The following is a 27,951-nucleotide window of genomic DNA, read 5'->3' as shown; positions in this document are numbered from 1 at the left end:
TTCTCTTTCACAAGCCCCAAGTTTCTGAAAACACATTTTTTTCCATGTCGTAAACTCACATAGCCTGGATCATTGCAACACAAACTTTACATTCTAAATTAAAGTTGTACAATGGCAATTTATTCAAGTTATACACGTCTATGTAAATGATGGAATGTAGAACAATGCAAACCTTACAACATATGACACAGGAATTTAGAAAAAACAACAGGATGAAGTTATAACAAACTTAAAAAAAAGTGCTAATTGAAATCTGATTTTTTTTTGTACCTGAGTTTACATGTTTTTTTTTATTCTGTAGAACCTTTACACTACGAATAAAGTGCAATCATTAAGACTTCAGTGCACAGGGGAGAAAAAGGAAACGTTTTTTTTTAACCCATTAGCCTTAACCAAAATCAGAACTCTATCACAATTGTAAACATGATCAGCGGAAAAACATCAAGTGAATATCGTCTTATAGTCTTTGTGTCCGCTCTTGTTTGAAGCTGACACAGAACTTCCAAGTTTCAACATAATGGGAAAGGCAGATTTCCTCCGGGAATAGTTCCTCTACATCGGGAGGGGCATCCAGGTCTTTGCGCTCCATGTAGGACAGCAGTGTGTCTTTGAGACTAAAAGACAAAGGATTTAAGTTACTTTCTTTTTTTGAGTTTATAAGAACATTAAGCAATACTATAGGATTACCACCCAAGAAAATATATGCCCTGAATTAAGTTTTGTCTTACCCCCACTCAGGTTTGAAGGTCTCTGTAGCATTGGGTTTGTTGAGCACAAGTATAAGGAACTCGTGCATCTCCAGCAGGAAAGAGTCAGCACTGTTCTTTGAGAAGAAACCAGTCAGCTGAGTGCGCTCGCCCTCTCCAAGGGCCTTCTTATACTCTCTGGAAACTTCTCCAAAGGGATCCTACAAAAACAAAATCATTCATTCATTAACACTATCCCTGAAATAAATGTGAGCAATAAAAAGTAATTTACCCTCTTAAGCTTGAGGAGGCCTTCTGACTTGAGTGATCCAAGCAGCTGCCATAACCCAGCACAATGCTTGAGAGAACACATACTCAGGGCCTGTAAAAAAATAATTAACACATGCAATTTTAAACAAAAATCTTAAAGCCAAGACCATCATAACACCCAGCATAAATTCATTAAAACTCTCTCTGACCTTGAGTATGTGCGGAGGTGTTTGATTCCCCATTTTCAGCACCTCCTCCAAGTAGCAGGACAACTGCATGCAGGGATCTCCCCCAGTCATAGCAAGAAACCCTAGAGAGATTTCCACAGTGGACAGTGCATCGCACACCTCACTGTAAGAGTCCAGCTGTGTGCTTACAGCCACCTGCGTGAGGGTTTGAAGAGGTTCCTGGAACAAACATGCAAATAATATTATTATTCTACTGACTTTTCTACAGAGGTACACAGGAACGTTTACTTACTTGCATGATCTTTGCTTGTACGTCCTTCAGGATAACCTCGTAATTACGGTCATGACGGTTTACTAATGTAGGAATGCCCTATAGACAAAACACCAATTTAAATTACATCATCCCGTACATGCATATTCTGAAGTTAGTTCATAAAGATCTGCTCACATCTAGAGTGATCAGAGGTTTGCCTAAGAGAAACCGTGACACAATCTGCTGCTGGGTTTTTGGTAAGTCATATTCGTGCACCGTTTCCTGGCCTTTCTCGATGCTGTACTGTGTGTTCGACAGAACCAGGGGCATGATGTCTCTGTCCAGCTCGTACCGGATCACATGGAGGTCAGTCAGATCTGCTGGACTCACTTTGTAACTGGGGAAAGACCAGACCAGATTGGCATTTTTGTGTGTGTGTGTGTGTGTGTGTGTGTGTTTAAATATCAAAGCTTTGTATGGCCCTGACACAGGTTCAAATATGTCATGAGCGCCCCACCTGGTCTCTTCTCCAGTGAGCTTGTCCACACTGTAGACCAGGTCATTGTGCAGCGCGATGAGATAACTGACCAGTGCAGTGGAGCACAGGCCTGGGCTGCGCCGACTGGGCAACAACAGTCTAAAGTCACAGCTGAAGTCCAAGTCTTTCTGGCAGAAAGCGGGCGGAAGCTTAATCACACCTGAAATACAAACAAAGCATATTCTTATTCTTATATTCTTCTGTATTATTACATGTTATAAACTATAATTTTACCATTGGTTGCCAAAAACAATCTAAGCTGATTCCAAGTGGTCACAAAAGTGTCGATGTGTTTTTTGTACCAGGCCCTTAGAGATTCTGCACAAAACAGCATGTTAGAACCGGTTAATAATATGGTGTGACAAATTATGACTCTGTGGAAAACAAACTCAAATATAATCTTGAACAGTTCTTTCAAAGTGAAATTTCCATAACCCTGTAGCCATTGGAGTTGAATTGAATACCTGATTTTTGATTTTGAAGAAATTCAGTGATGGTGCCAAACAATTCAACATTTTGGAACTTTTTGACCAAATTCTTCTGAAGAGAGAGAATATCAGGGAGGAATTTCACCAGTCTGTACTCAGCCTCCTAGAAAGCACAAAGGTTTGAAGCTCGAGTTACAAGACAACACATTTATTCTAGTTTGATGGTCTCCTAACCCTGTGCAGAAATTTCCAGAGAACAGGCAATGTGTCTTTGCCATCGTTTTGCTCCAAAATGTGACTGAGTCCCAAAAGAGACACTTTCTCTCTGCAGCTCCACACAGTAGAACAATGGATCAGGGAGTTTTTAGGAAGATGGTCCAAAAACAGCCGAGGGTCTCCGAACAGGACTTTCATGATGGGACTGGCAGAGATGCGATCATCAGAGCGAATGAGTGTGTTCACCTCCTTTAGCTGTCTGTCCAGATTCTTTAAGTAAGAGAATACAAATTAGAAGAAAAAAAAATGTCATAGAATTTGAATACAGTAAAGATATTAACCTTTAAGTGATCTGCAAATACGCTGTTCATTTGTGTCTCCCAGGTATTTCTAGCGTCTTTGGACGAGAGCTGATGGTCATATCCAACTGGCCCTGTAAGAAAACACATTATGAGTTTTAACTGTATTAAAAGCAGAGGAAGCTGTGTTAAGTTAAACAGGATACTAGGTTTTCGTCCTGGTCGTGGCACACTGGACCAACTCTATACCCTTCATCGGGTACTCGAGGGTTCGTGGGAGTTCGCCCAACCAGTCCACATGTGTTTTGTGGATCTGGAGAAAGCGTTCGACCGCGTCCCTCGTGGTGCCCTGTGGGGGGTGCTCCGGGAGTATGGGGTCCGGGGCCCTCTGCTAAGGGCTGTCCGTTCCCTGTATGACCGCAGCAGGAGCTTGGTTCGCATTGCCGGCAGTAAGTCAGACCTGTTCCCGGTGCGTGTTGGTCTCCGCCAGGGCTGCCCTTTGTCACCGGTTCTGTTCATTACTTTTATGGACAGAATTTCTAGGCGCAGCCAGGGGCCGGAGGGTGTCCGGTTTGGGAGCCTCAGAGTCTCATCTCTGCTGTTTGCGGACGATGTTGTTCTGATGGCTTCAACGAACCGGGACCTTCAGCACGCTCTGGGGCGGTTTGCAGCCGAGTGTGTAGCGGCCGGGATGAGGATCAGCACCTCCAAATCCGAGGCCATGGTTCTCCACCGGAAAAAGGTGGTTTCCCCTCTTCAGGTCGGTGGGGAGTCCTTGCCTCAAGTGGAGGAGTTCAAGTATCTCGGGGTCTTGTTCACGAGTGAGGGACGGATGGAGCGTGAGATCGATAGACGGATCGGTGCGGCGTCAGCAGTGATGCGGTCGCTGTATCGGTCTGTCGTGGTGAAGAGGGAGCTGAGTCGGGGGGCAAAGCTCTCGATTTACCGATCGATCTACGTTCCCACCCTCACCTATGGTCATGAGATTTGGGTCATGACCGAAAGGACAAGATCGCGAATACAAGCGGCCGAAATGAGTTTCCTTCGCAGGGTGGCTGGGCGCACCCTCCGAGATCGGGTGAGGAGCTCAGTTACCCGGGAGGAGCTCGGAGTAGAGTCGCTGCTCCTTCACGTCGAAAGGAGCCAGCTGAGGTGGCTCGGGCATCTGTTTCGGATGCCTCCTGGTCGCCTCCCGCGGGAGGTGTTCCAGGCATGTCCTAGTGGGACAAGGCCTCGTGGAAGGCCCAGGACACGGTGGTGGGACTATGTCTCCGAGCTGGCCTGGTGTCGCCTCGGGGTCCCCCCAGAACAGCTGGAGGAGGTGTGTGTGGATCGGGAAGTTTGGGCATCTCTGCTGAGACTGCTGCCCCCGCGACCCGGCCCCGGATAAAGCGGAAGAAAATGGATGGATGGATGGACTAGGACATCATACATACACGTTTGTTGTAGAAGGAGGTTTGTGATGAACAGATGGACAGAGCTGACTGTATCATCAGTTCCTTTCCCAAGAGACCTACTAAGATGAGTCTGATCCTTTCTAAGGTGACCAAGGAGAAACTCCCCTGGATTTGGGACCTGGGGTTTGATAATTGTAGAAATGGTCTACAAGAAAAGAAAAAAAAGTATGCAACTGATCACAAACGCCATAGTGTGTATATCAAAATCCCTTCTTTTTCACAGTTGTCATGATTCAGGAAAGATGTTATCATTACTATTGACTAAAATTAAAGGCGTTAACAAATTGTTGTATATTCAGTTACCTGTTCATTTTTGTGAAGGCCTAAAAACATGGCCAAGTGTGTGATCATGCGCATGACTGCAAAGGGAGCAGGAGAAAAGCTCTTTGTGTCCATCATGTCAGGATTGTCCCTACGCCTGGGATCACCGAGGATGTGGCCTGTCTGAGTTCGATCACCCCTGGTAAATGTATATTATATACTGTAACATATCACCCACTGAATAATTGCAGAGGTACACTTGTTCATTGATCCTCCAAGAGAAGCCTGGAGGATTAAAAACTTACAGCAGCTCAACAGCTTGACACCCTTGTGCTGGTATATGATTTGTTCCTCCAATTGCACTTCCACAGTCCACACATCGACTGATTTCCATGGGTTGGCCACACTGCAAGAGTAAAGCAATTGTGTGATTTTGAACATGTTACATTTTGTTTCAGAAAATTCAGCACAAACATTGCACTACTCACCTCACCAATAGTACATGGGTGTCCGTTGGGACATTCTACAGTAAAATAAAAAATACAGTTAATTCCTAAATAGAAATGCTGTGTTTCATGTGACACAGAAAATAGATTAGGTTCAGAAAGTTAAGTTGTTCTTTATTGTCCCTGTAGGTTAAGTTGTCTATCTATCTATCTATCTATCTATCTATCTATCTATCTATCTATCTATCTATCTATCTATCTATCTATCTATCTATCTATCTATCTATCTATCTATCTATCTATCTATCTATCTATCTATCTATCTATCTATCTATCTATCTATCATTTTACACTTAAACAGTTACTCAGTACTCAAGAAACATTTTCCAGAGGCGCTTTTTGTAAATATGGAAATATTTTAGCTACACTTCCCGCCTCTGGTTCTACAGCTGTTAATGTTTGTTTGTCACTTACGGTACCACCGCACCTCTCCCATTGCTTGTTGTGCCACAGCCAACATATCTTCTGGCATACTGGGTAGATACGCTCCCTGTAACGAAAGCTTAGTAAAAATAATGTAGTTCTACTAATAAAAATGGGCTGGAAAATGTCTCTACCTGCATAGTGGCAGGTGCCAACGCAAGCTGCTTCAAAGGTCCCAAAAATCCATTTTGTCCACAGAGCAGCACAGCAGCCAGATGAACCGCGAGTTCAACAAAGACACACTGACTCCTGGAGATGCCAGCACTGAGAGCTAAAGGCCCGAGCTGATTTGTGACAAGGGCCAGAGCAAACTCCTTTAAGTCCCGTGTGGTTAGGACTTTAGACTGCTGAATGTAGTTCATCCACATGTCCATTTGCTGAAAGATGTTGTGGTGTGATTAGATCCATGTTAAGTAATTCAAACAACCAGAACCAAAAGCATGTTTTGTCTTTTTGTGCAGATTTACCTCAGGCTTGGGATGAAAACTTGGATTGGGTTCTCGGTACAATGTAGTGACCTCTCTGTACAGCGCTAACAGCAGATAAACTGCTCTGCATTGGGGCGAACATTTGCATTTCTGGGAAAACAGACACCGCCAAAACATATGCTCATATTAGAAGATTTTGTTCTCTACTCTACAATGCCTCATGAAAATGACAAAAAATTCGGCCTATGTTTTATCAGCTCTATGGTTTACTCTGCTGTTGTGTAAACCACATAAACCCCATGAATGAATAAAAGTGTCCTTACCGCACAAGTCTCATCCAAATTATCCTCTGTGCCATCCATTACTGCCTTGGCAACAGCATTACGAATGGTTTGGTAGCTCAGACCACACACAAGGAACTGGTCCATTGGCGTTTCTTCAGCCTTTAAAGTAATTATATGATATGTCTTTCAATCACATAAACACATTGACAATCTCACTTTGTAAATGTACCTTTTGCAGAATTTCCTCAGGGAAAAGCCAGCTCATTTGCTCAACTTTTAAGAGGTTCTGGACATGCTCCACTCCTTGTTGGCTTGCAATTTTTCGTATCAGATAAACACGGTACCAGTTGTTCCCACTCCGTGTGCAAAAGTCCCGCACACTTTTCAGGAAGGTACTTGATGTTGTTTGACCTTCCCAGGCTGTTGCCATCACAGAAGCCAGTCCATGAGCATCAACACATTCAGAAAACTCACTATTACAATTATTAACTGACAATCACCTGTTGCAAAAGTTTCTTCAGTGATCAGATCAGCAGCCATATCCAGGTCCAAGCGGACTCTTGCAATCTGCTGTAAGCAGTCGACAGTGGCTGCCTCAAGAGATTGATGCTCTGAAGTCAGGAGTTCAGCAAGGAAGTCTCTTTCATCTTGTAGACACAACTTCTCAAACATAGAATCCTAAAGGACCAAAAACATCTCACATGAAAACATTTACCATATAACTTAAATATCATAATTTAGAGAAGCCGACAGGCTACAATCTGCTACCTCAAAGCAGTTTATGTACAGAGAGTAGAGTTCAGTCTTTTCTTTATCATCCAAGAGGTTGCTTTGCTCCACTGAATGCAGATGTTGTTGCAGATATTTCTTGATTTGATCAAAACTGAATATAAACACACACAAACCACAGAATAAAAAAAGGATTTTATCATTTAAGCAGGACATGTGTCATTTGCATCTCACCTATACTTCAGGAGGAGTTTGAGCACCACTGAACGAACCACGGGGCTTTTATCATAAGATTCATCAAAAGGTGAAAACTCCTTTGTCTTAATTTGTCTCTCTCGTGGTGCTGAAGAAAAGACACCAAAATAACATATAAAAAGGTGGAAAAGCAGATACAGTTTAATATAAAGTATTTAGTCATAAGTTCTTGTACCTCCAACAGCTCCTGCTGGAGCTGCTTCGAGCATGAGGAATGACAGTAGAGCATGTATAACCTCTGAACTTGGAGGGGAGTTATCTTTAAAGCACATAGATGACACCAACTCCACAAAGAAAGCATTGCAATACTTCCTGAACTGTGCATGCTGATTTATTTTACCCCTACAAAACAAATGTCCTCAGTCAGAATGACAGTAGGTAAAAGGGAGAGAAACACTTCTCACCTTATGGCGTCAGAAGGAATGACCACAAAGTCATCATTAACTGGCTGCATGCAATAAGGACAATACATCTGTCCTGGGACAAGCCACTGTCTGATGCAGGCGCAACAGTAGACGTGTTGACAAGGGAGGCAGATCGGGTCTTGAGGGTCACCTATACACACCGAACACCGGGGCAGACCAAACCTGGAAAATAAAACATGAGTGACAAGTTCAACACTAATACAATGGCACATGTTTATGGATGTTGAAACTCCACCCAGAACCTACCTGAAGATGCATGCAACTGCTCCATCTTTGCAACTTTTGAGCAAACCAATTACTGCCTCAAAGGAATGTTTAGTTTTCAGGTTTGTATCTTTTTCAAGAATCTAGAGAGCATAGCAACAAAAACCATGAAGGGAATGTTTAGAAATGATCAGAAATGAAAAGAAAAAACAAACCTGCCACAGTCTTTTCGTGTGCTCCAAAACTACAGGGACCAGCTTGTGCTCCAGATCCTCAATCCCCAACAACATGTGCTCCACAAATAAAGAGAGACAAAAGATCCGATTCCAAGCATTCCTGGGAAAAACAAAGCAAAGTTTATAAATGCGTTGTCAAGTCGGATATTGACCATTACTGTATGACTTACTGCACTCTGTTGGCAATTGTCCTACTTCTCTCTCCGTAGTGTCGCACGCTGTCTTCAGAGCACACAAGTTCAATGGGAACTTGGAGTTTGTGAACCTGCCTGAGCCAAGTCTGTCTTTGGGCGTCTGTGTCCAGAACTGTGGGCTCAAGGCGTTCCACACAAGCAAAAGCAGCGTACACATCAAGTACCTAGGTGGATTAATCAGTATAACAATGCAGTATATTTTACTGATTTGTAAAAAGTTTATAGAAAAGTAGATTTTCACCATTTCCGGTCCATCTTTGAAACTGGGATTTCTTAAAAGATCTCCAGTGACTCGAGGCTCAATGCACATCATCCTAAATAGATTCTGCAGCCTGTTCTTAAACTCGTGATAAGCGATGTGGATCCAGGAAAGAGATGTCGGTCTGTCAGTGGCTTCAAGATTCAACTTCAGTTCATTCACACAGCAGTTGAGCGCACCACACAGGAGCTGGGAACATGTAATGAGTACATGTCATCACAATCACACACTAAGAAACAGTCAGAAAATGTAGCAAACCTGCATCTCTTCTTTACAGGTCACATTCATGGTCAACAAGACATAATCCTGTAGATAGCGGTGATAGAATTCTGTCTGTGTGTCCTGGTCTTCTTCAACAATGAAACGCCCCAATGGCGTTTTCCAAAAGAAATCAGCAAACTCCAATTCGGTTTGTCCTGTTATTCCACAAAAACATTCAAATATGTCTATGACACTGACAGCACAATCTTATTAAAATAAAATGATTTGACATATACCTTCATGCTGATGAGCATGAACCCACAGGTCCTCCAGGTAGTCTCTGATCCTCCAGCTGAAGGGCAGGCTGCAGCCGATTCCCATCTTTTGAGTGATGTGGTTTTGGATCAGAATTGTTTTGCTCTCAGAGCTACGCATCATAAATTATTTGCAATTAATAGTTGACACATATTAAGATATTTCGCATCAGGCAAAGCTTTATAGCACAACTTACTTGCGGTCCTGGCTCAAGTGTGGGATTTCAAGAAACTTCTCATGACCAAAAAGGTCCAACCACAGCTTTTTAATAGATGGTCCACAGTTATTATCCAACAAAATATCCAAGTTTTGGTCTCGATCAATAATTGAAACAAGGTGAGCCAGCATAGGGACAACGACCGCCTGAACACGTTTCCATAAGGTGTTCCTGCCATTCAAAAAGAATTTGTATTACTTACTTAAATTATGCTTTCATGCATTTCTTTGGAAATACATTTCAACACATCTTGATAACAATCACTTCGTAGTATTAGAAAATGATATCTTGATTTAAAACAATGTATTGAGACGTCAATTCTTTATAGTGAAACAACAACATTGTAACATGCTTTAAATGCTCTAAAATGGCTATTGTGCATAAATACCTCTTTAATTTCTCTATGAAGTTTTATTTACAGTTTAGTTTCCTCACCTGAATGTCCCTCCTTCTTGCAGAGCATCGATGTTGGAGGCCTCCCTCATGACCCAGTTACTTGACAACAGGGTGTTGTCAACATGCGAGGCTAATAAGACCTGTAGATGTCTCTTTAGTATTTTGTTAAAACACTCTGAAAGAAGTAAAAAAAATAATAAATAATAATAATAATAATAATAATAATAATAATAATAATAATAATAATAATACTAAAAGGAATATCAGGGATTATTTTCGTACATGGAACACATCCACCCGTCTGATACAAATACATTTAATATTAATTTATATCCTGAAGTATAGAAACCATTTATGACACCTTGCATTTCATCATTGTCATCGAGGAGAGTGAGCAGAATCTCCACTCTCTGAGTGCTACGAAACCCACTCTCCAGCTGATCTCGCAGCATCCCGACTGCACTCTGCACACAGCTCCGCAGCAGCGTTGTGGTGTCAAGCACAGCAGCCAAATCCTGCTGCAAGAGGACATGTCTCAATGATCCTGGTCAAATCAGCTTTGAGTTTGGATGAAAAGTGTAATTACTTACATTTATATTGTTTTCAAACCCTATGTTCTCCTCTTCAGTCTCCATGTACATGTCATCATCCACCTCCATGGCTGCAAGACACATTTGGTAAAATGTTTATATACATAATTACAGAATAAATTATAGATAGATATGGTATTTTATACCTTCAGGTTGACCAAGATTGGCTTCAAACAATTGACTGAGTGTTATTCTTTGAAGGGCTTTGATGTCAGAAACCATTTCATTTGATCGTCTAAGGTCATCAATATGAACCGACCTCCATGGTCCTAGATGTAATTATGTAGGAGTCAGCTAAATGATTAACAAGAGTTTATGTGCATTTCAGAGAAGGTTACATTAAAGCGCACCTCCATGAAAGCCGACATAGCATGTCCCTCCAATCATTCTTGGCAGTCTTGAAATGAAGTAAACAAACACTCTGCGTTCCAGTTTTTCTAATCCCACCTTTCTGATTTCATTGATGGATGAGTACCTGATAAAAGAGTAAAGGTAAGCACAACATTAATCACCCAAGTATTAGGGCCCCACCGATATGGATTTTTGGGGTCCGATACCGATACCAAAATGAAGGGGGTTAATGACCGATAGCCGATATATAGGCCGATTTTTTAAAGTACATTAATTTGATGTTTGTTTTTTTAGCTTTCAAATAGTCTATAGTTAAACATTTATTATTATAATAAGGTTTCAATCCTAAAAATATATCTAATAGAGGTCAACCGATGTGGGGTTTTCTGAGGCCAATCAGGTTTTTCGGGGGGATTTTGATACCGATGCCGATCTGCATTGCTGATATTTTTGGCAAATATTTTTAAAATGTCTGGTCAATAATCCTGTTTATTAAGCTTATAAAACGTGTCAGTGTTCAACTATGACAGCAGGGGACATTGTATATTCATGTTTAGTACTTAAACTACATTTGAAAGAAAAAAATCAATATGTGAAATAGGTAATTTCAGACTGGTGACCGATTTTCACTGTTCCTCCGCTCTTCTGAGGCCTAGGAAGTTGTGGCTCATTTATGGCTCTATTACTTTCAGCATCGGAGATATCGACCGATAAATATCGACTATCAGCCGATATTGAAAACACCCAAATCGGCCAAGTCATTATCAACACTGACAACTTACTTTGCAGATGCAATAAGATTGGCACTGTGAGAATCATCATAATCACACTGAATGATGAGTATCTTGATGTTTGGTTCAGAATTGTGTTGCCCAGCAGTGAGGAAGTTCCTACAAACAAAAGCAAAGATTAAGCTAAGTTATACTGTATTAATCTCTGTAAAGAAATCTCTGTAATGCAGTCATTTGATAAATTACATATAACCTGTACGTCTCCTTCACAAACCTGATCTTTTTCAGGAAGGAGTGCTCAGTGTCAAATTGCTGAACAGAGAGAAGTTCAACACTGAGAGCCCTTTGCTCCAGATGGTTTAAGTCAGATGCAGTCAGAAGTCTTGAAAATGTTGTCACCTAAGGTTAAAGAAAAAGTTAATAATTCAAATAAATTTAATGCTGTACCAGTAGAGTTATCATTTACCTCTGTAAAGAATGTGTTGCAGGGCAGTTCCTCTTCAACGTGAGCCAGTATATAGTTGGATAAGCAGCCATTATTTTGCTCTTCACTGTAGACTCTGGTAAGATGCTCACTCTCTCCTTTGGGGAGCTCACTGCGATCCAAACGAACCACTGAGTCTGGTGTAGCACAGTGAAGGAGTACAAGTTTGGCCTCCTCCAGAACTTTTCTCTCGTGATCAGACATTTCCGTTGTGGCATTTTGACTCTCCAGCACTTGAAGAACCACAGAGGCGCATGTGTCAGAGTGGTAGCCGATGAAAACCTCTGCTGGTTTGTACTTGTGTGCCTTAACCATAGCTGTCTGCTGACTGCTAAAAGACACAAAGAGATTCACCCACTTCTCCAGCTCACAGACCAGTCTCCTCTGTTCAGCTTTGAGGACAGTGCTGATGTCCAGATAGTGTTTCTCCAGTCTGTTGATGAGGGGTATAGGGAACTGTTTGTAGACAACTTCTTTTTCCTCAATGACGATGAGTCGGAAATCCTTGTGGACTCTGCACTTGACTCTGTGGGTCCCCAGTCCCAGGTCTACATACTTTTGTCCACCCAGAAAGACATAGTATTGATTCAGTGCATCATAGAGGCTTTCGTAGAGGTTCTGCAAGTTCAGAAGTACTATAGTTTGCCCAGTCTCCATGCAGATCTTAACTCGGTTGATATTGCGGCAAATTTGAGTGTATTCCTGGTCTTTCGGGAAGCTAGAGCCAAAAATGATCTCTGGTTGACCGCTTTCTTTGAAGAAGGTTTGCTGGAGGATTTGAAGAGCTGCGTAGTTTTTGGTCAGCAACAACAAGTAGCGGCACTCCTCGTCCTGTCCGATAGCCTGGATGTTCTCTTTCACAAACTCAATTGCACTAACGGCATCTTGTTTTGAAGCGATTTGCAGTTTCTTTCTGAAAACAGTGACTGCATCTACGTCATCTCGTCCACTGAAATTGCGCAAAACTGCCTTTAGAATTTCTTCTGGAGAGGGCTTCCTCTGAGAGGTCTTGGCAACAGCAAAAATCATCTTAATTAGACTGTAGTAGTCACGCAAACCAAAAAATCCATTGCCTCGTCTACATATGTCCAAATAGGCTTCAGCAAATGGCAGAAAGAGGTCTGTAACTTTTTCCACAACCATCTCACCTGATGAACATATCCCCTTGGCACTTTTGACAAGTTCCTTTTTATCTGGATCACCACGGGAAACAAAAATCCCTCTGTTCATTTTTGCTGGATCCAAAGCCCAGTTGGATATCCCAATGAATCCCACTTTTTTGTGAGGCAATGGAGCATCATCAATGCATCCTTCTTCAAGTAATGGATGGAGAGTTTTCAGTGGCATTTTTGGAGAGTCCTCAGCCAGACCAATCTCATCCAGGACCACGACTGAAATGTACTCGTTCAAATTCTTTCCTTCCTGGAAGCGTCCACACTGCTTAAAAGTGTTGATGATGCCCTCGGGGGTTGAGTGAGGACTACACTGGAAAGAAACTAAGTGGATCTGTTTCAGCTTTTTGTACAAGTCAGAGTGAGCAGCTTGACCTTGCATTGCATCTGCCACCAAGGTCTTAGAGAGGGATTTTGAGCTTCCAGGTTTTCCAACTAAGAAAAGTGGGATCCTGAGCTCTATGCAGAGGACCATCATGAAAACGTTTTCTTTCAGAGCATCGTTTCTTGCAATTGTATCTCCCATGGGAACATCTCTGAGAAGGAGATCCTGCATGAGCGTGATTTCTTGCTTGATCTTTCCTGGATTGTAGTTTGGTGCCAAGTATCTTGAGACTCTGTGTCTATAGTATTCCTTGTTCTCAAGGCAGGCATGATAGCACACCCCTGTTGCCATTACTAAAGACCACAGTACAGGATCTCTGGGACCTCCAACTTGATAAGAATCTGAAGCTTCCATCTCAGCAAAGAACATGTCATGATGGTCCAAAAACCAAGCAAAAGCCTGCATGCATCGTTCTACATCTCTGAGACTCACAAAGCTGCATTCATCTTTCCTTTGTCGCATGTACTGCTGCGAGGCTGACAGGACATTGACAATGCATTCAATGTATCCAGCATCTACTGCACGACTTTCGATCACTCTCTGCACAATCTGCTGAATGTATTTCTTTTCTGTGTCATTGTTTAATTGACCGAAATCCCACACCAGTGGGATCATACTTGGTGGCAAAGCGTGAACTCGATATACTAACTGCCGTAAAGGAATAGACCCAAGTTTTTCATTGGTTTCCTCAGCTCGAACTCTGTATCCTAGACCAGCTGATTCTAGTCTCTCAATCATCTCCTCTGTGTGTTTGCGATATGGATTACAAGCTGCAACAATTTGCAGTCCACAGCCTGGTGTCAGACCCTGTCCTTTGACTGTCCTGTCACAAAGGACCTCCTTGATGCTGCTGATGGCCTCAGTGGTGTTTGCTTCATCAAAAAACAAAACAGAATCTAGTTCGTAATTTTGTTTGTTGATAGTAGCCATAACTTCTGCATCTTTAACTTTAGTATAAATCACGTCTGAACTTGTTCCACCGTGCACCTTGACTAATTTCATGTTCTCCGTACCCACTCCACTTTTTCTTAACTCGCAAAGAAATTTGATGAGCCTGGTTTTCCCACATCCTGTCTCCCCCATGATGATCACTGGAATGCCACACCTGAAGCGCATGTGGATTGCAAGTATCTTGAGTATGTTGTCAGTAGTCAGCTCATAAGTTTCATCTGGATCTAGGGGCCACTGGATACCAAGAACATTACACATTCGTTCTATTTTCTCTCCTCTTGGAAGACGGTCAAAGTCAATGTTAAAAGGCACCCTCTGTAGCGTTAAGCCATCATACAACTGCTTAGTCATGACATTTCTCTTGATGACTCTTCCTGAAGCAGGATCAATGGCATCAACAGAGTTTTGCTCATTGGGCTGAAGGTGGAAGCCTATGAAGGTCATGGACACATGATCATCATTAAAAAATATGTATGGATGGGGTTCTGTTTCCCATCTCTTTCGGATAAGAAAAGGAGCCAGGTCTTCATCTCGCACACCAGTCAAGTCCATCTGTGGTCTTCCTGGGCTCTGGTCAGAAATGCTGAGAGATGGAGTGGCAAAGTCTTTTGCCATCAAAATCATGAAGTCTACAACAAATCTTTTGAATCCAATCAGCGTGTCTCCAGTAAAGTCAGCATTACAGAAAACTGATGTTTCACAGTCCTGAAGCTGGAGATTGAGGAACCATGCAAAGTTTCGAAGTTCTGCCCAGGACGGGTCCACGATTCCACAGTGCATTAGAAGCATCTGAAGACATTCACCGTGTGTTCCTTCCACTCCGTCATATGTGAACTTGTCCAGGTCAGCATGGTTATGAAAGCGTGTGAGATACTGGTATGGTCTCTGAAAGGCTGCACTTCTGAATTCTATATCGTCCATTAATGGATCTTCAGTGTTAAAAATATTGGGATCATCATTTTTCCGCAGCTCTATCTCCAGTGCTTCTTTCGGAGGTCGGCAGAAAATGTTAGGGAACACATCTGTGAATGAATAATCTTGACCCTAAAACAAAACAAAATTCTTTGTTGCAAACAATGGTAGATGCAAGTAAATGAAAACAGGGTAATCTTACCTGGTGTTTTGTTTGCTCTAAAATCTCCAACACATAGAGCTGCTTCTCATTACACTTCCACACGTTCCCCTCAAAATCCATGAGAAAGCGCAGAAATAGTAGTTTAAAAAGAAACTCATGAAGTCCTTTCTGAACCTATTACACAACATAACCATGACAAATACAGCATAAAAATATGCAAAATCACAAATAGAACAAACAACAACAAAATAATCCTACCGATGACGTGACATCAAAATGAAACACTGTGAGAGCTTTCCTATTGGCGGAAATGTTCCGGAGAGACTGGACAACAGCATTCTCATCCACTGTGGGCTCAGTCAGACGAATGCAATTCATCACAGTTGTCTCTTTGGTTGAGTGCTTTAGTTTTTGGTACAACCTCTTGATATAAAGAGATTTACCTGTTGAAAAAACAAACACATTGTTACCAACCATTCCTTATTACTATATGAAATAGCGTAGAATAGATCAGTCAACACAATCTTCAAAACACAGCTCGAGGTATGTTTTTGATGAGAACAACATTGTAAAGCTCTAACATTTGGTGTTTGCAGACTGAATCACAGTGAATCCAGTTTAGTTTGGTAGAAGCATCAAGTTGAATGATTTTCCAAAGAGCTGTTTAATTTGATGATGTGCTTCACATCAGGTCTTTGTACATTGTTATTTATGAGTAACCTCCATTTTGTATGTTTGTGTTTGTTTGTTGTGTGGCTGTTTTCTATATTGTTTGTTTTTCTTGAGGCTGCTCTAAATTCATTGTCCCGAGTGCGGAATCTGAATTCAATAGATTACCTTAACCAAAAAAAAAAAGGTTGGATACTCCTGTCTTAGATGAACATACCCACGCCAGCTCTTCGAGATGAGATAATGCCCACACACAGCCGGTCTTTGAATGCAGCTGCTGCACTACATTGATCTTCAGGAACAACATAATGTCTATGCAGATATTCTTGAATGTGTTCCCGTGGAGCCTGAGGAACCATGTGGACTTTGTACTGGCTAAACGCAGAGGGAAGGTAGGCATGCTCTCTTTCTGTGCTGCAGAAAATAATAAGTTTGTAGTCATTCCTGCTTTTCATCTTCATGCTCTGGAAAAAGCTCTCAACTTTGGAGCTAACATCATACGTCAGCACATCTGCGTACACCAGTGAGTAGAGCTTGTTTCCTCTGTATCCAGGGCTGAGACAGCGTCTTAGGAAGAGCTCCACTTGTTCATAAGGCGTAGTGGAGGTGCACAGGAGGACTTCATCCTGAGTGGGTAAAGGCTCATCTTTACTGGTCATGTACGTGGAGATGCAAGACGTCAAGATGTCCTCATGAGGACAAACAACCAGGTTTGGTTTTCCAGTGGTCAAACCATTTGGCAGTTCTCTGCAAATTAACTCTGTAATATTGTCATCTGAAATATCTTCCTTGCTTTCACCTTCACTCTCTGTCATTCTGTTTGCGAGTATTTCCAACAGTCGTCCGAGTGTCCTCAAATCTAGAATATGAGGTAGTGACCTCTTCATGTCTTTCATGTAAGAATTCCACAGAAGATCAAATTTGTGTAGGCCACTTGTTTGTTGTATTAGTGATGGTAGGAGATCAAAGTCACTGCTGATATCAGAAATCCAACTTTCTGACATCGTAAATGTTTGGAACTCAATGTCATCATTTTGTTGTTGTTGCTGATTGAGAAGGTCATACTGGAGCTCGTGCCACACCTGTCTCAGGTCTGCAGCTGAGCAGTCAGCCTTGACAAACGAAAGCATCATCAGTGTTTGGTCGTCCAGGTGGGACACACTGTCCTGAGAGAGGCGGCTGCACAAGCGTACAATCTGCTCTGCTGTATAGTAATTTAGATAGTAGTGCTGTGATCTTTGTTTGTCCACAAAATCGTTCCAGAATTTAAGGCATTTCTCCATTTTTCTGCAAAGTTCAGGGAGTTGTTCCTCGATGCCGCCCTCAATAGTAACTGCACTGAAAGCACCGCCAAGGTTAAAGTCCATCAGAATATTGGGTTTATTACAATTTGCGCAGCAACTAATTTGAGCTTCCCAGTGTCTGAAGAGAGGGTTACCAGCTGTGTACAGTGCAATAAATGCTTCAGATAGTCTCTGAACACTGTCGAAAATCTGAAAAAAGAGAGTAAAAGTATTGGAAACAATGGAATTTACTAGAGGGCATAGACTGACAGAACTTCAGAATTGTTATTTCAACAAAATACCTCAGTGAATTGGTCCACTTCATGCTGTCCCTGATCTCCTTTACCAGACATCAGCATGAGTTTGTTCTGTAGTTCTCTCAGATCCTCAAGTGAATAATTACGAGTCTGTCCATCATCATGTTCCTCTGTGATACGGAGCTTTAGAGCCTTTTCAAGACTGAGCTGGGTAGCAAAAACATCAACATTGTAAACAATTTTAAATAGTAAAATACAAACCCTGTTTTTCGTTCAGAAAATAAATCCCAAAGTTTTGAAAAAATAAATATAATAATAATATTGGGTTTGAAGGAATACATATAGTGGGTATCATACAGTACTTCTCCTGCTTGAGTATTGTTAAAATTAAGTAATTGAGAAAAAATATATATATATCCATATAATGTGCCATTGTGAGTAAATTTTCATTTTGACATGTAAAATAGATGTTGTTGTGCTGACTTAATTCTTCATAATTATTTTTTATGTTTTTATGGTATTTTCTTAAATTTTTTGTTGTCACTACTGAAACATGAATCAAACTTTTACAATAAAACAGTTACTCAGTACTCTTCTCCAAGTACTTTTTTACTCTTCAGTAAATATTTGCACCACTACTTACACTTACACACTAAAATTATCTTCAAATAACGTTACTCTGACTTGAGTAAATATTTCGACAACTCTACCCTATTTTTTTTAAGAGTATATGGGAATTTGAATGGGGTTTTTACTTCCAGAGCCTAAGCCAGAATTGTGGTGAGTGAAACTGTTGAGCTCCAGAGTGAATGTGAGATTAACCTTTTTTCCAGCTTGTGCACTGATGATGTAGACTCCTTTCTTGTTGATGGATGAAGCCAAGGAAAGAGACGACAACTCAACAGAGCCATGACTTTCCTTAACAGTTTTGAGCCACTCGAGATGCCGCGCACTGTCTCTCTATAAATTAAACAATTTCAAATGTTACATTGTAACACTGACATATGTAAAAGCAAAGCAAAGAGGTTTCTGACCAGTTTTATAGGCAGGTTGGAATCACTTTCTAAAGCTTTCCAAAGTTTCTGGACAATTGTTTTGAAATGACGAAAATCTGATCCTGGTTTAAGTTCATAAAGCAAAGAAGAGTATCCAAGGACAGCATCATGGAAACAAGCAACTCTGTCCACATCCATGTCATTCTCCCCAGCAGAGATGGAGGCGAGGTCAACAAACACCTTCAGCTCATTGATATCTGAGAAACAAAGTGAACAAGTTAACAAAAGACTGTATATCATCTGAATATACACTAAATAAAACGGTCTAAACTTCATTTGTTGCAACAGTTACCTTCAAGTGCCTCTTTGACCCAGCTGACAAAGTTACCCCTGAACCCCAGCTCTTGAAGGCAGTCTTTGCGGGACTCAGTTATATCCACCAGATCCTTTTTTGCTTGCATCAAGTCATTGTCAATTTGATTAAGCTGCACGCTCTTCAAGTTTGCCTGATTCTGAATGCAACAATGTAGTGATCATAACATTATGCACAATTATTGAATGAGAATATTTAAAAAGTACCTACAACTTTTAGGAGGTTCTCCAGGATGCTGAAGTCACCCTGAAGATGCAGGCTCGTTCTGACTTTCATGATAATCTCTGCTGAAGCCACAGCGAGATGAAGCTCGTGAAACTCTTCAATCTGTTGAACACGATTGCGAATCCACTGTTTGTCAGCTGACTGATCAATGTGGCACATAATCTCCAAGTCCTGCTCCAACTCTACATACTTTCCTCTGAAATCTTTATAGAGGTCATTAATCTTCTGAAGCGTGATACTGCCATCCTTAAGAGTATTGTAGATTTCCTTGAACTCTTTAAAACAATCCACAAAAATATTTTCATATAGTATGTCCAGTGCAAAATCTTCCTCTTCATCATCAGAATGATCTGATGAATTATCTTCTGTCACAAAAGCTCTCACATGTTGGTGCCAACACACTTTAAAAACATGACTGTCTCTGAATGTGTACATTTTTTCTGCCATGTCTCTGATGTCTTTATCCAAATTAAAGTACGTGACAACACCAGCCTGGTCTGCAGATATTTGGTCGAACAGATGAACCTCCATAAAATTATTCAGAAGCGTTTCCTCAATGTTGATTTGCTGCTTTTTCTTTATGTCATCCACATCAACTATAGAAATAAAAAAAAAAAATAATAATCAAGGTCAAACTAAAAAAGTGACTGATGCACACAGATACTGTGTACAGATATCCACATACCTGTAATAGACTCCTCAAGGTTGTGCTTCATTGTCACCAAAATGTCCACAAGCTCTTTTTCATGGTAAACCGCTCTCACTTCATCCCGCCTTTGTTGCAACAGTCTTCTCATTTTAACCACATTTTTGTATTGGCTTTTTTCAGAGAGACAATCTGTTTAAAGGAAAAGGAAGATATTTTAGTACTTTAAACACATAAAATGGAATAACATAGTTTTCATAAAAGGGAGGCAGATGGCACTTACCAATCTGTATTAATTCAGTAAAAGCATCCATCTTGTCCATGATGATTTTGAGTAATTTGATCTTGATATCGCCATGGACCAACTGATTGATAATACTGGTGAATGACGAAATGGCTATTGCAATTCTTTCACTGGCAACTTCAGAAAGCTTCTCAGACATCCCTTCCTCTCCAACTGTGACAATAAGACATTGGCATGTTGATACAAAAATATTAATTAAAACTTTTCAGAGCAAAGACAAAATACCATATAACTGAAATATGTTTTTTGAAGCCGTCCAGGAAAGGAGATGTTGAAGTATCGTTTCCTCATCATCACAGTATCGCCCTCCACTGTCCTTTGGCCATGACTTTTCAATTATAGCTGAGATTAATTTCCCAAATTTCCCAAACCATCGTAAAGCAAACCTCTCAAGCAGTTTTCCTTCAGATCGGTTCTGTTTGCAAGGACAATAAATTAGAAAGAAAAAAGGTTGTGTGCTCTCTAAAATAACAATATGCATTTTGTAATTATTTCCATACTTGGCATAAAGATGTAACAGCATCTAGAGCACAAATTTCAATACAAGGTGCAACGTATGAATGCGAGTCACTTAGGCGCTCTATGTTTGTGCAGTAGTATTCAATCTGTCGCATTGCAGTCTCCTATGTGCGCACAAAGAAATCCGGTCATACACTATATGAAAAAATCAAATACGAAAGGTAAAAAACAAACATAAATAAGCAATTTTATATACCTGTTTGTATCTTCCCTCCAAATCCTTTGTCAATTTGTCCCTCCACTCTGTAGTGCAAACATCATCTTTGAACTTCACAGAGATTACATTATTCCACATCTGAAAAAAGCAAACAGTGAATTAGATAATTCAACATTATCATGAATGAACTGAGACTGAACATAGTGCCACATATATATTACTTACTTCCATCTCCTGTGTGCCAGTAAGCAAACTGCCTCTGAAACACAGACTAATCTTTTCTCTTACAAGGTCCAGAGCAGTTACCAAAAGGTCTCTGGTAGATGGAAGCTCTTTTGGACTTTCTTGAGTCTCCTGTGGGGTATATTGTTTATTTCAAATTAACTTGAAACTTAAACTATGTTTGAAAAATGGTTTCAAACAAGGACCACTAAATTGCATACCGGAGGTGTGGCAGTTGACACAAAGTCTGAAACTGATGCAACAAGATGCATGCAAGATACAAAAACATCAATGTTGTTGGAATAATACGTTGATGCACCAATCCCTTTGCAAATTTTGTCCAGTAGTTTTACTGCTGTAACCATACACCGCTTTCTGTAAGAATCTGTATAGGGACTACAAGATTACAGAATCTAGTGTAAGAATTTAGACACAAATAGACAAGCAAAATGCCTTTTTTTGTATTAAAAAAAGTATTAGTAGTATATTATACTTCACCTGTACTTATCTTCAATAAGATGGGCATGTATGTGTGCTATTGTGTTAGAGACCTCCTTTAAAAAAAATAAAAAAGTATAATATTTCACATGACCAATATATAGCACAGCACACTGCGCTGCATTTACTGACTTGAGCATAGAAAGAAGAGATGTCCTTCGGAACCTTTAGGATGAAGATAGTAAGAAGGTCGAGGAGCTCTGGTTTCAAAATGATGCTGCACTCCAACAGCTCATTTAGAGATAGTAAATACAACCAGGAGCGCACCACAAGGGCATCGATCTCTTTCAGATGGAGGTGAGTCTTCATCAGGTTTACTAGACTCCTGTAAAAAGCATTGCATAGACATCACAATCTAAAATCGTGAAAGTAAAACCTGAAGACACTGGATTTCTTACCTTCTGTCTTGACTCGTCATATATTGAATGTTTTGAATATTTTGAATGCCCTCCAAACCTGACCAAGACAGCACACCTGCTTTGTTACCAGCGGGTAATACTTCATATGGTTTGGTAGTGCCTTTGAGAAGGTGGACAACTGGCAGCACCAAAATCCAATGGGGCAAGTTCTGTGTCTTTGCAGCATTCATTAATGACATCAACATTTCTGTCAAACTACATGAACATAATATTGACATTTAACACCAATAACAAAAACAATAAATCCATATAAAAAAAATGTAAAACCAACCTTGGAATAACCCTGGTATCATGTGAGAATTGTTCCCAGTACTTTACAAACTCCTCTTGGTTTAGTTTTGGCAAGCTCATAGTGGTGCATAGTCGTTTGATCTCACCAATGTCCAGTGAAATACTATACTGTGTACAAACTCTCAACATTATCATAGCAGCTCTGAAAGGATCATGTACAAAGAGGCTCCTGCCATCGTGTTCCTTCAGTAACTGAGGGATCAGGTTATACAGCATGAATTGTTTTAACATTTGTTTCACCTAAAATGAAAAGGAAATAGGTTAATCTGATGCCAAATAGTTTACAGGTCTTTTGCAAAGCAAATAGACATACATCTTCTCTTCCATAACCCAAGGAGTCCCACTCAATTTGTTTCTTCTCATAGACAAAGGGTTTGGAGTAAACATCAAAGAACTGATTTAGCTGCGTCAGAAAATTCTTCAGATCAATGTCAGACCATTTTTTGAGAAGATTAAATATTGATTCAAGCATTAGCTGTCCAGCAATCTCTCTGCCTGCAATCAAACTTCTCTTTTGTTGTGGCCAAATGATGTTAAATTTTTCTTTAACAAAATTCACAATTCCTTTCCCAGATTGATTGGGTTCCGCACAAATAATGTCATCATACTGATGCCATGCACCTGTAAAGTAAAAATTAGTAATCAGTACAGGGAGTGACAATAGTTGCAACATCAATAGTTCAAAGAACAACCTAGTCAGTTACCATTAATAGTGAGGAGCTTTTCTTTCACAAATAAACATCTATTGGTCACATCAGGGGTATCAAGTTTGTAGATGTATTCGTACTCATATTTCCTCTTTTTACTCTTGAAGACAACATATTTGTATGGTATAGACACACTTAGAGCTTTAGATTTGTTTGTCACCAGTTCCCCCTCAACTAGAAATCCATGATCTCCAAGTTCCCTGCATAAAAGTAAAAGTGTGGTTAAAAATGTGGGACACAAATTTTCCAGATAGATTTATTCTTTCTTAAGCAAAATACCTGGTTGGGTTCAACTCAACTATGTTTTCATCCCATGATCCAATGTGATTTCCTGCCTGGATGTAGATTTCATCTTTGCTTGGGTCAAACTTAAAGTCATTTGAGAGAACCGCATGGAAATGTATAACCAGTCTGTCTTGTGTGTCAATCGTTCTATTTTTTGGCCTGAAAATGTAAACGATAAAATAAAATAAAAAATAGCTAATATATATATGCACAAAAAAACAAAACATAGGTCATCACTTTTTGGGTCCTGGGGCAGCTACAGTGGAGCCTGTGCTAGTGCCTTTGCTTGGGTCGTGTGGTTCTGATGTTTGTCCTTTTGTCGAGTCCTGACTGGCCACAGACTGCTGCACCTCCATTTTCTCCATAGCTTTCACTGGTGGGTCCACACTTGAACCTGAACTTTGTGCCTATAAAAAGTATTCATCATAGATTATTTACATAAAGATTTATACAGTTGTATATAATCTTAAAATTAAATGACAGTACCTTTGCGGATGGACCAAAAACCATCTGTTGAGACTTTACAGTTTGGGTTTGATTTGGCCCTTGTTTGCGCTTTCCCTTCTCATCTTGTAGCTGGGGTTCCTCTGTCCGTTTTAGGTTTCCTTCTTCATTTGCATTTTGATCAAGTTTTGCTTGATTGTTGGTGTCAGATTCCTGCTTGTTTTTAAAGTTTTTGTTTGTTTCATTACCACTGGAGCTATTGGTGTTTGTCCCTTTTTGAGAATCGGGCTGTGGTACTGTGGGAGCTTTGCCGTGGGTTGGGGATTGTGATTGACCGCTGTCTTTTGTTTTTTGGCTCCGGGGCTGGGCACCCCGTTTTTCTGTATTTCCTTTTGCAGTGGCAGTTGTTTTTTCATGAATAACTTCTGTGTGTTCAGGTGCAACCTTAGTGCTCTCATCTGGTGCACTAACATTGGTTGTATCTTTTTCCATAGATTCACTTTGTGTTGGATTTGGCACTTTCTTGTTCTGTCTCCTTTTCCCTTGTTGCTTGGTTTCCTCGGTCTGTGTTTCCTTTGATTCTTCATTTGCATTTTGATCCACTTTTGATTGATTTGAGGTATTTTTTTTGTTAGTCCTGTTATCACTCTGGTTCTCAACATTTGTGCCCTTATCAGAATCATGGTGTGGTACTTGAGTGTTGTCTTTTGTTTGTTTTGATTTCTCATCAGCGTTGTGGGCTTCACTCAGGCTCAGTGTCGGATCACCTTGGGCATACGGTTTCTCTGCATTTGCTATTGTTATATCAGGTTTATCATGAACAACTGGCGTGTCTTCAGGTGCGACAACTGTACTACCATCTGGGGCTGTTTGGGTAACACTACTCTGGTCTACATCCATGGGTTCACTGGGTGGGAGCTGCTTTTTTAAGTTTTCACTGCTCGGGTCAGCAACTTCCATGTTTCCAGGAGGTACGTCAGAAGAGGAAGCCTTTTCTCGTGGGGGCTGGTGTTCAACAGATGAAAGATCTTGGAGTGACTTTGGTTCTTGGTCCAGTGCATCGTCTGAACTGTCACTATCAGATCCATCTCCTGCGTTAGTTTTCTTCTCATTGTGGTCTTCAGGCGGGTCAAGTGACAAATCAGACTGGTTAGTATCTGACGACTTATTTCCATCTTTTTTCTTTCTACTTTTCTTTTTCTTTTTTCTCTAAAAAAAACAATACCACAAAATCAAGTCATTGAAACAGGCTGCACAAAGTCAGTACAGAAACTAATGCAACATTGACAGAAGAAAGAAAGTTACAGTTACAGTTACAGTTAACAATGGCTAGAATTGATTTGATTAATTGTCATTATTGAATTACACTATCTGCTGTACTGTGTCAAAATACACTCTGGAGCAAAATGCTCAAGTGCTGAGCTCATCTACAATCTTTCGTCAATTAACATTGAACATATTTGCGTATTGAATTGAAGAGTTCAATGTAATATTGAACAATTCAATGTAATATTAAGTATTAGTTCATCCCTAGTGTCTAATACACGTACACACAATACGTAGACACAAATATATGAACATATAACAAAATTACAACATATTTTATGTAATTTTGATAAAAAGCAAACTTGATTTGTAAATAAATATTACTTTAATAAAGTTTTTGGCTAATTATAGACTAATAAAAAGCAGACCGCTAAAAAGACAATAAAGAAATGTATTTTTTTTCATCACCTTCCTCCTTGGATTACTGTCTTCTTCATTCAAACGTTTTGGAGACTTATTACGCTCCTCTGCAGCACCGTCAGGGGCCCCCGGGTTTTCAGCTGTGGCTACATCTGTTTCCAGGGATTTTGCCACAACAACTGGTACCATAAGATAAACAGTCAAGAATTATTCCAAAATTTAACAGTTTACCATTTGTGCTGCAGAGTATTTGGCAAAGTATGTGTGATTATACTGCTCTCTTGTGGGCGATATCTTAAAAATAAAAAGTATGCGGATGGTTTTGAGTTTGTCTTTATTGTTGCTGTTTTCTAAAAGCATAGGCTGCTCTTATAGTTAAAACAATAAAAACAATCTGTTAAGCATAGCCTGAACTTGTTATGCAATCACTGTAAAACTATGGTCCATAATTTCATATTTTTTGCATGATCAGTTGTCTGATCACATTATTATATATCCATGGACCAGACAAACAAACCTACCTTGCAGGTTGGCAGCATGTTGCAGTCTTTGACCACAGTTACTGCAGAAGTTGGCTTTTACCTCCAACAGAGCATGATGACAGGCAGGGCACTTCATCTCTCGATACCTGCGAGGAAATCATTACCACAGTCAAACACTTTCACTTTCACTTCAGGCTATGCGATTTTCTGACAATGGCAACATGTCAACATGTGCCTCTTGTGCTGGCCTGGATCGCATTTTGTCGAAACAGGCAATACGCAAGAGGTCTCTCTCTTTTAAACTATTTTTATAACCAGATTTTGCGGTGGAGTTGTCTTTAACCTTTACAACCACAACTTGTTTTTTTTTTTATTACTGAGACAAATCATAAATTGCAGTTAAATAAAGTCCACAGTGTGGTTTTACTGAAACGGTGTGAGGGCTCACTTTCAGAGCGCATCTTTGGTTGTACACTGTCAACCAATGGCATGAGCCAGTGATGGTAGAACAACATGAGACACTTCCTGTCAGTACTGTCGTCCCAAAATATCACTTTATAACATTTCAACCAACTAATCTTTACGTTCAAGCGACTCAATACACGAATCAATCTTGTATGCTAGTTTCAGAGTACATGAAATAGCATTAGCTACACACACAAAAAATAGCCATCTGCGTATCAAGCGACATGTAGGCAGTGGACTGTCAGGCACTGACGCTGCACACAATCACCAAAGTTTTCGAGTCGTTAAGTATCATTTAAACGTATAGGAGGAAACGAAAGACAACATTAGCACGCAAACTTACGTTAAACTGCGCTTTAGAAAGAAAACAGCGCCTGCCACGGTGCCATACCTGCTCGGACACTGATGCTGAGGCTGACACGAGCACCCAGGCTGTAGTTTCTTTTGGGGACAGGACAGGTGGAGCTGGAGGGACAAACTTACCTCGGACAGATGCACGAATACGTCCTCTGTGCAGCAGCAGTCCAGGGTTCATGAGCGTCCAGCCGTCACTCCTTCACTGAGGACTTTTCTCATGTCCGCCTATATGAGACCCTGTAGACTTAAGTTTCGTTTTATGAAGAATGGGAGTTCCCTAACAAGTCATGTGCATTCGTCTGCATACCTTCTTTTCACACTCAGGCCAAACACACAATTAAACAGTAGCAAAGTTATGCTACTGTTTAAAATATCCAATAGAAATATCCATAAAAGGACATTTATATAAAATATGCCTACTTTTACAATTACTACGCATTTATTACAACAATAGCCATATTTCCAGTGAAATTAAACTTTTATTTTTGTTTTATTGCAAGCCGCTGACTTTAGCAAAGTCTAAAAATAAATGCGAATTCAGGCATGCCACACTACTGCTTGAAGTTACAGTGATGTAGCCATTTAAGCTCTGGACTACAAGGCTACATAATGATTTAATAATGAAATATGAAGGAAACATGTGATTTGTAGATGTTGGCTATCTCCACCAGGTGGCATAGTTGCGCGCAGAACTCACAAAATGTGGTCGTGAAGGTGGAAAAGTGAAGTCTCACCTGTGCCATGAAGCATGATTGGTGTCTGCGCGAGGGCCCCATCAGAGCCCATAGTTTAATTTGTGTGGCGTATTACCATGGCAACTTTTCAGAAGCACCTCGATTTTTTTGGCATCAGTACTAAATAAAAAATGACCCAATGTTTCTCTTTCACAAGCCCCAAGTTTCAGAAAACACATTTTTTCCAAGCCGTAAACCCACATAGCCTGGATCATTGCAACACAAACTTTACATTCTTAATTAAAGTTGTACAATGGCAGTTTATTCAAGTTGTGCACGTCTATATAAATGATGGAATGTAGAACAATGCAAACAGTAGGTATATAATAACAATACGACACATGATAACATATGACACAGGAATTTAGAAAAACCAGCAGGATGAAGTTATATCAAACTTGCGTAAAAAATGCTAATGGATATATGATTATTTTTTTTACCTGAGTTGACCATTTTCACTTACTCTATAAAACGTTTACCCTATGAATAAAGTGCAATCATTAAGACCTCAGTGCACAGGGGAAAA

General features: G+C 40.4%; 1 protein-coding gene across 1 annotated transcript; it reads right to left on the bottom strand.

The window, feature by feature from the left end:
- Nucleotides 1-350: 350 nt before the first annotated feature.
- Nucleotides 351-26,956, bottom strand: LOC306968538 (E3 ubiquitin-protein ligase rnf213-alpha-like). The gene is made up of 67 exons (XM_079563951.1): nt 26,818-26,956; nt 25,909-26,015; nt 25,436-25,566; nt 23,744-24,910; nt 23,495-23,664; nt 23,252-23,416; nt 22,970-23,172; nt 22,579-22,886; nt 22,246-22,505; nt 21,954-22,169; nt 21,688-21,880; nt 21,556-21,611; nt 21,279-21,453; nt 21,061-21,189; nt 20,875-20,973; nt 20,660-20,782; nt 20,385-20,574; nt 20,139-20,312; nt 19,895-20,047; nt 19,195-19,805; nt 18,964-19,123; nt 18,651-18,868; nt 18,439-18,576; nt 17,662-17,823; nt 16,294-17,569; nt 15,666-15,850; nt 15,447-15,581; nt 11,807-15,376; nt 11,615-11,739; nt 11,392-11,499; nt 10,609-10,733; nt 10,405-10,527; nt 10,259-10,329; nt 10,030-10,186; nt 9,708-9,843; nt 9,252-9,443; nt 9,037-9,167; nt 8,798-8,955; nt 8,522-8,728; nt 8,257-8,444; nt 8,066-8,186; nt 7,893-7,993; nt 7,626-7,808; nt 7,397-7,563; nt 7,201-7,309; nt 7,006-7,120; nt 6,738-6,915; nt 6,467-6,657; nt 6,277-6,396; nt 5,993-6,103; nt 5,660-5,902; nt 5,517-5,592; nt 5,085-5,119; nt 4,902-5,002; nt 4,639-4,795; nt 4,315-4,480; nt 2,921-3,012; nt 2,598-2,849; nt 2,400-2,526; nt 2,170-2,253; nt 1,915-2,095; nt 1,593-1,794; nt 1,437-1,514; nt 1,166-1,363; nt 979-1,068; nt 729-907; nt 351-614 (listed from the first exon to the last, which is right to left on the bottom strand). Exons 2-67 carry the CDS (start codon nt 26,003-26,005, stop codon nt 458-460), a joined length of 15,999 nt encoding a protein of 5,332 aa, XP_079420077.1. The 5' UTR covers nt 26,006-26,015; nt 26,818-26,956; the 3' UTR covers nt 351-457.
- Nucleotides 26,957-27,951: the final 995 nt, after the last annotated feature.

Source organism: Gobius niger (assembly GCF_951799975.1).
Source record: "Gobius niger genome assembly, chromosome: 10".
In the NCBI taxonomy this organism is placed as follows: Eukaryota; Metazoa; Chordata; class Actinopteri; order Gobiiformes; family Gobiidae; genus Gobius; species Gobius niger.
Note: the sequence above shows the minus strand (reverse complement) of the source record. Positions and strands in the feature narration are given on the sequence as shown.

What these genes read in the sequence shown, in the direction of transcription:
- LOC306968538 (XM_079563951.1), bottom strand. Translation starts at nt 26,005, where the DNA reads ATGAAGTGCCCTGCCTGTCATCATGCTCTGTTGGAGGTAAAAGCCAAC. An exon ending in TGGAGGGAAGATACAAACAG is followed by an intron (nt 20,783 to 20,874) that starts GTATATAAAATT and finishes GTGCGCACATAG; the next exon opens with GAGACTGCAATGCGACAGAT. An exon ending in AACCTCTGATCACTCTAGAT is followed by an intron (nt 1,515 to 1,592) that starts GTGAGCAGATCT and finishes TTTTGTCTATAG; the next exon opens with GGCATTCCTACATTAGTAAA.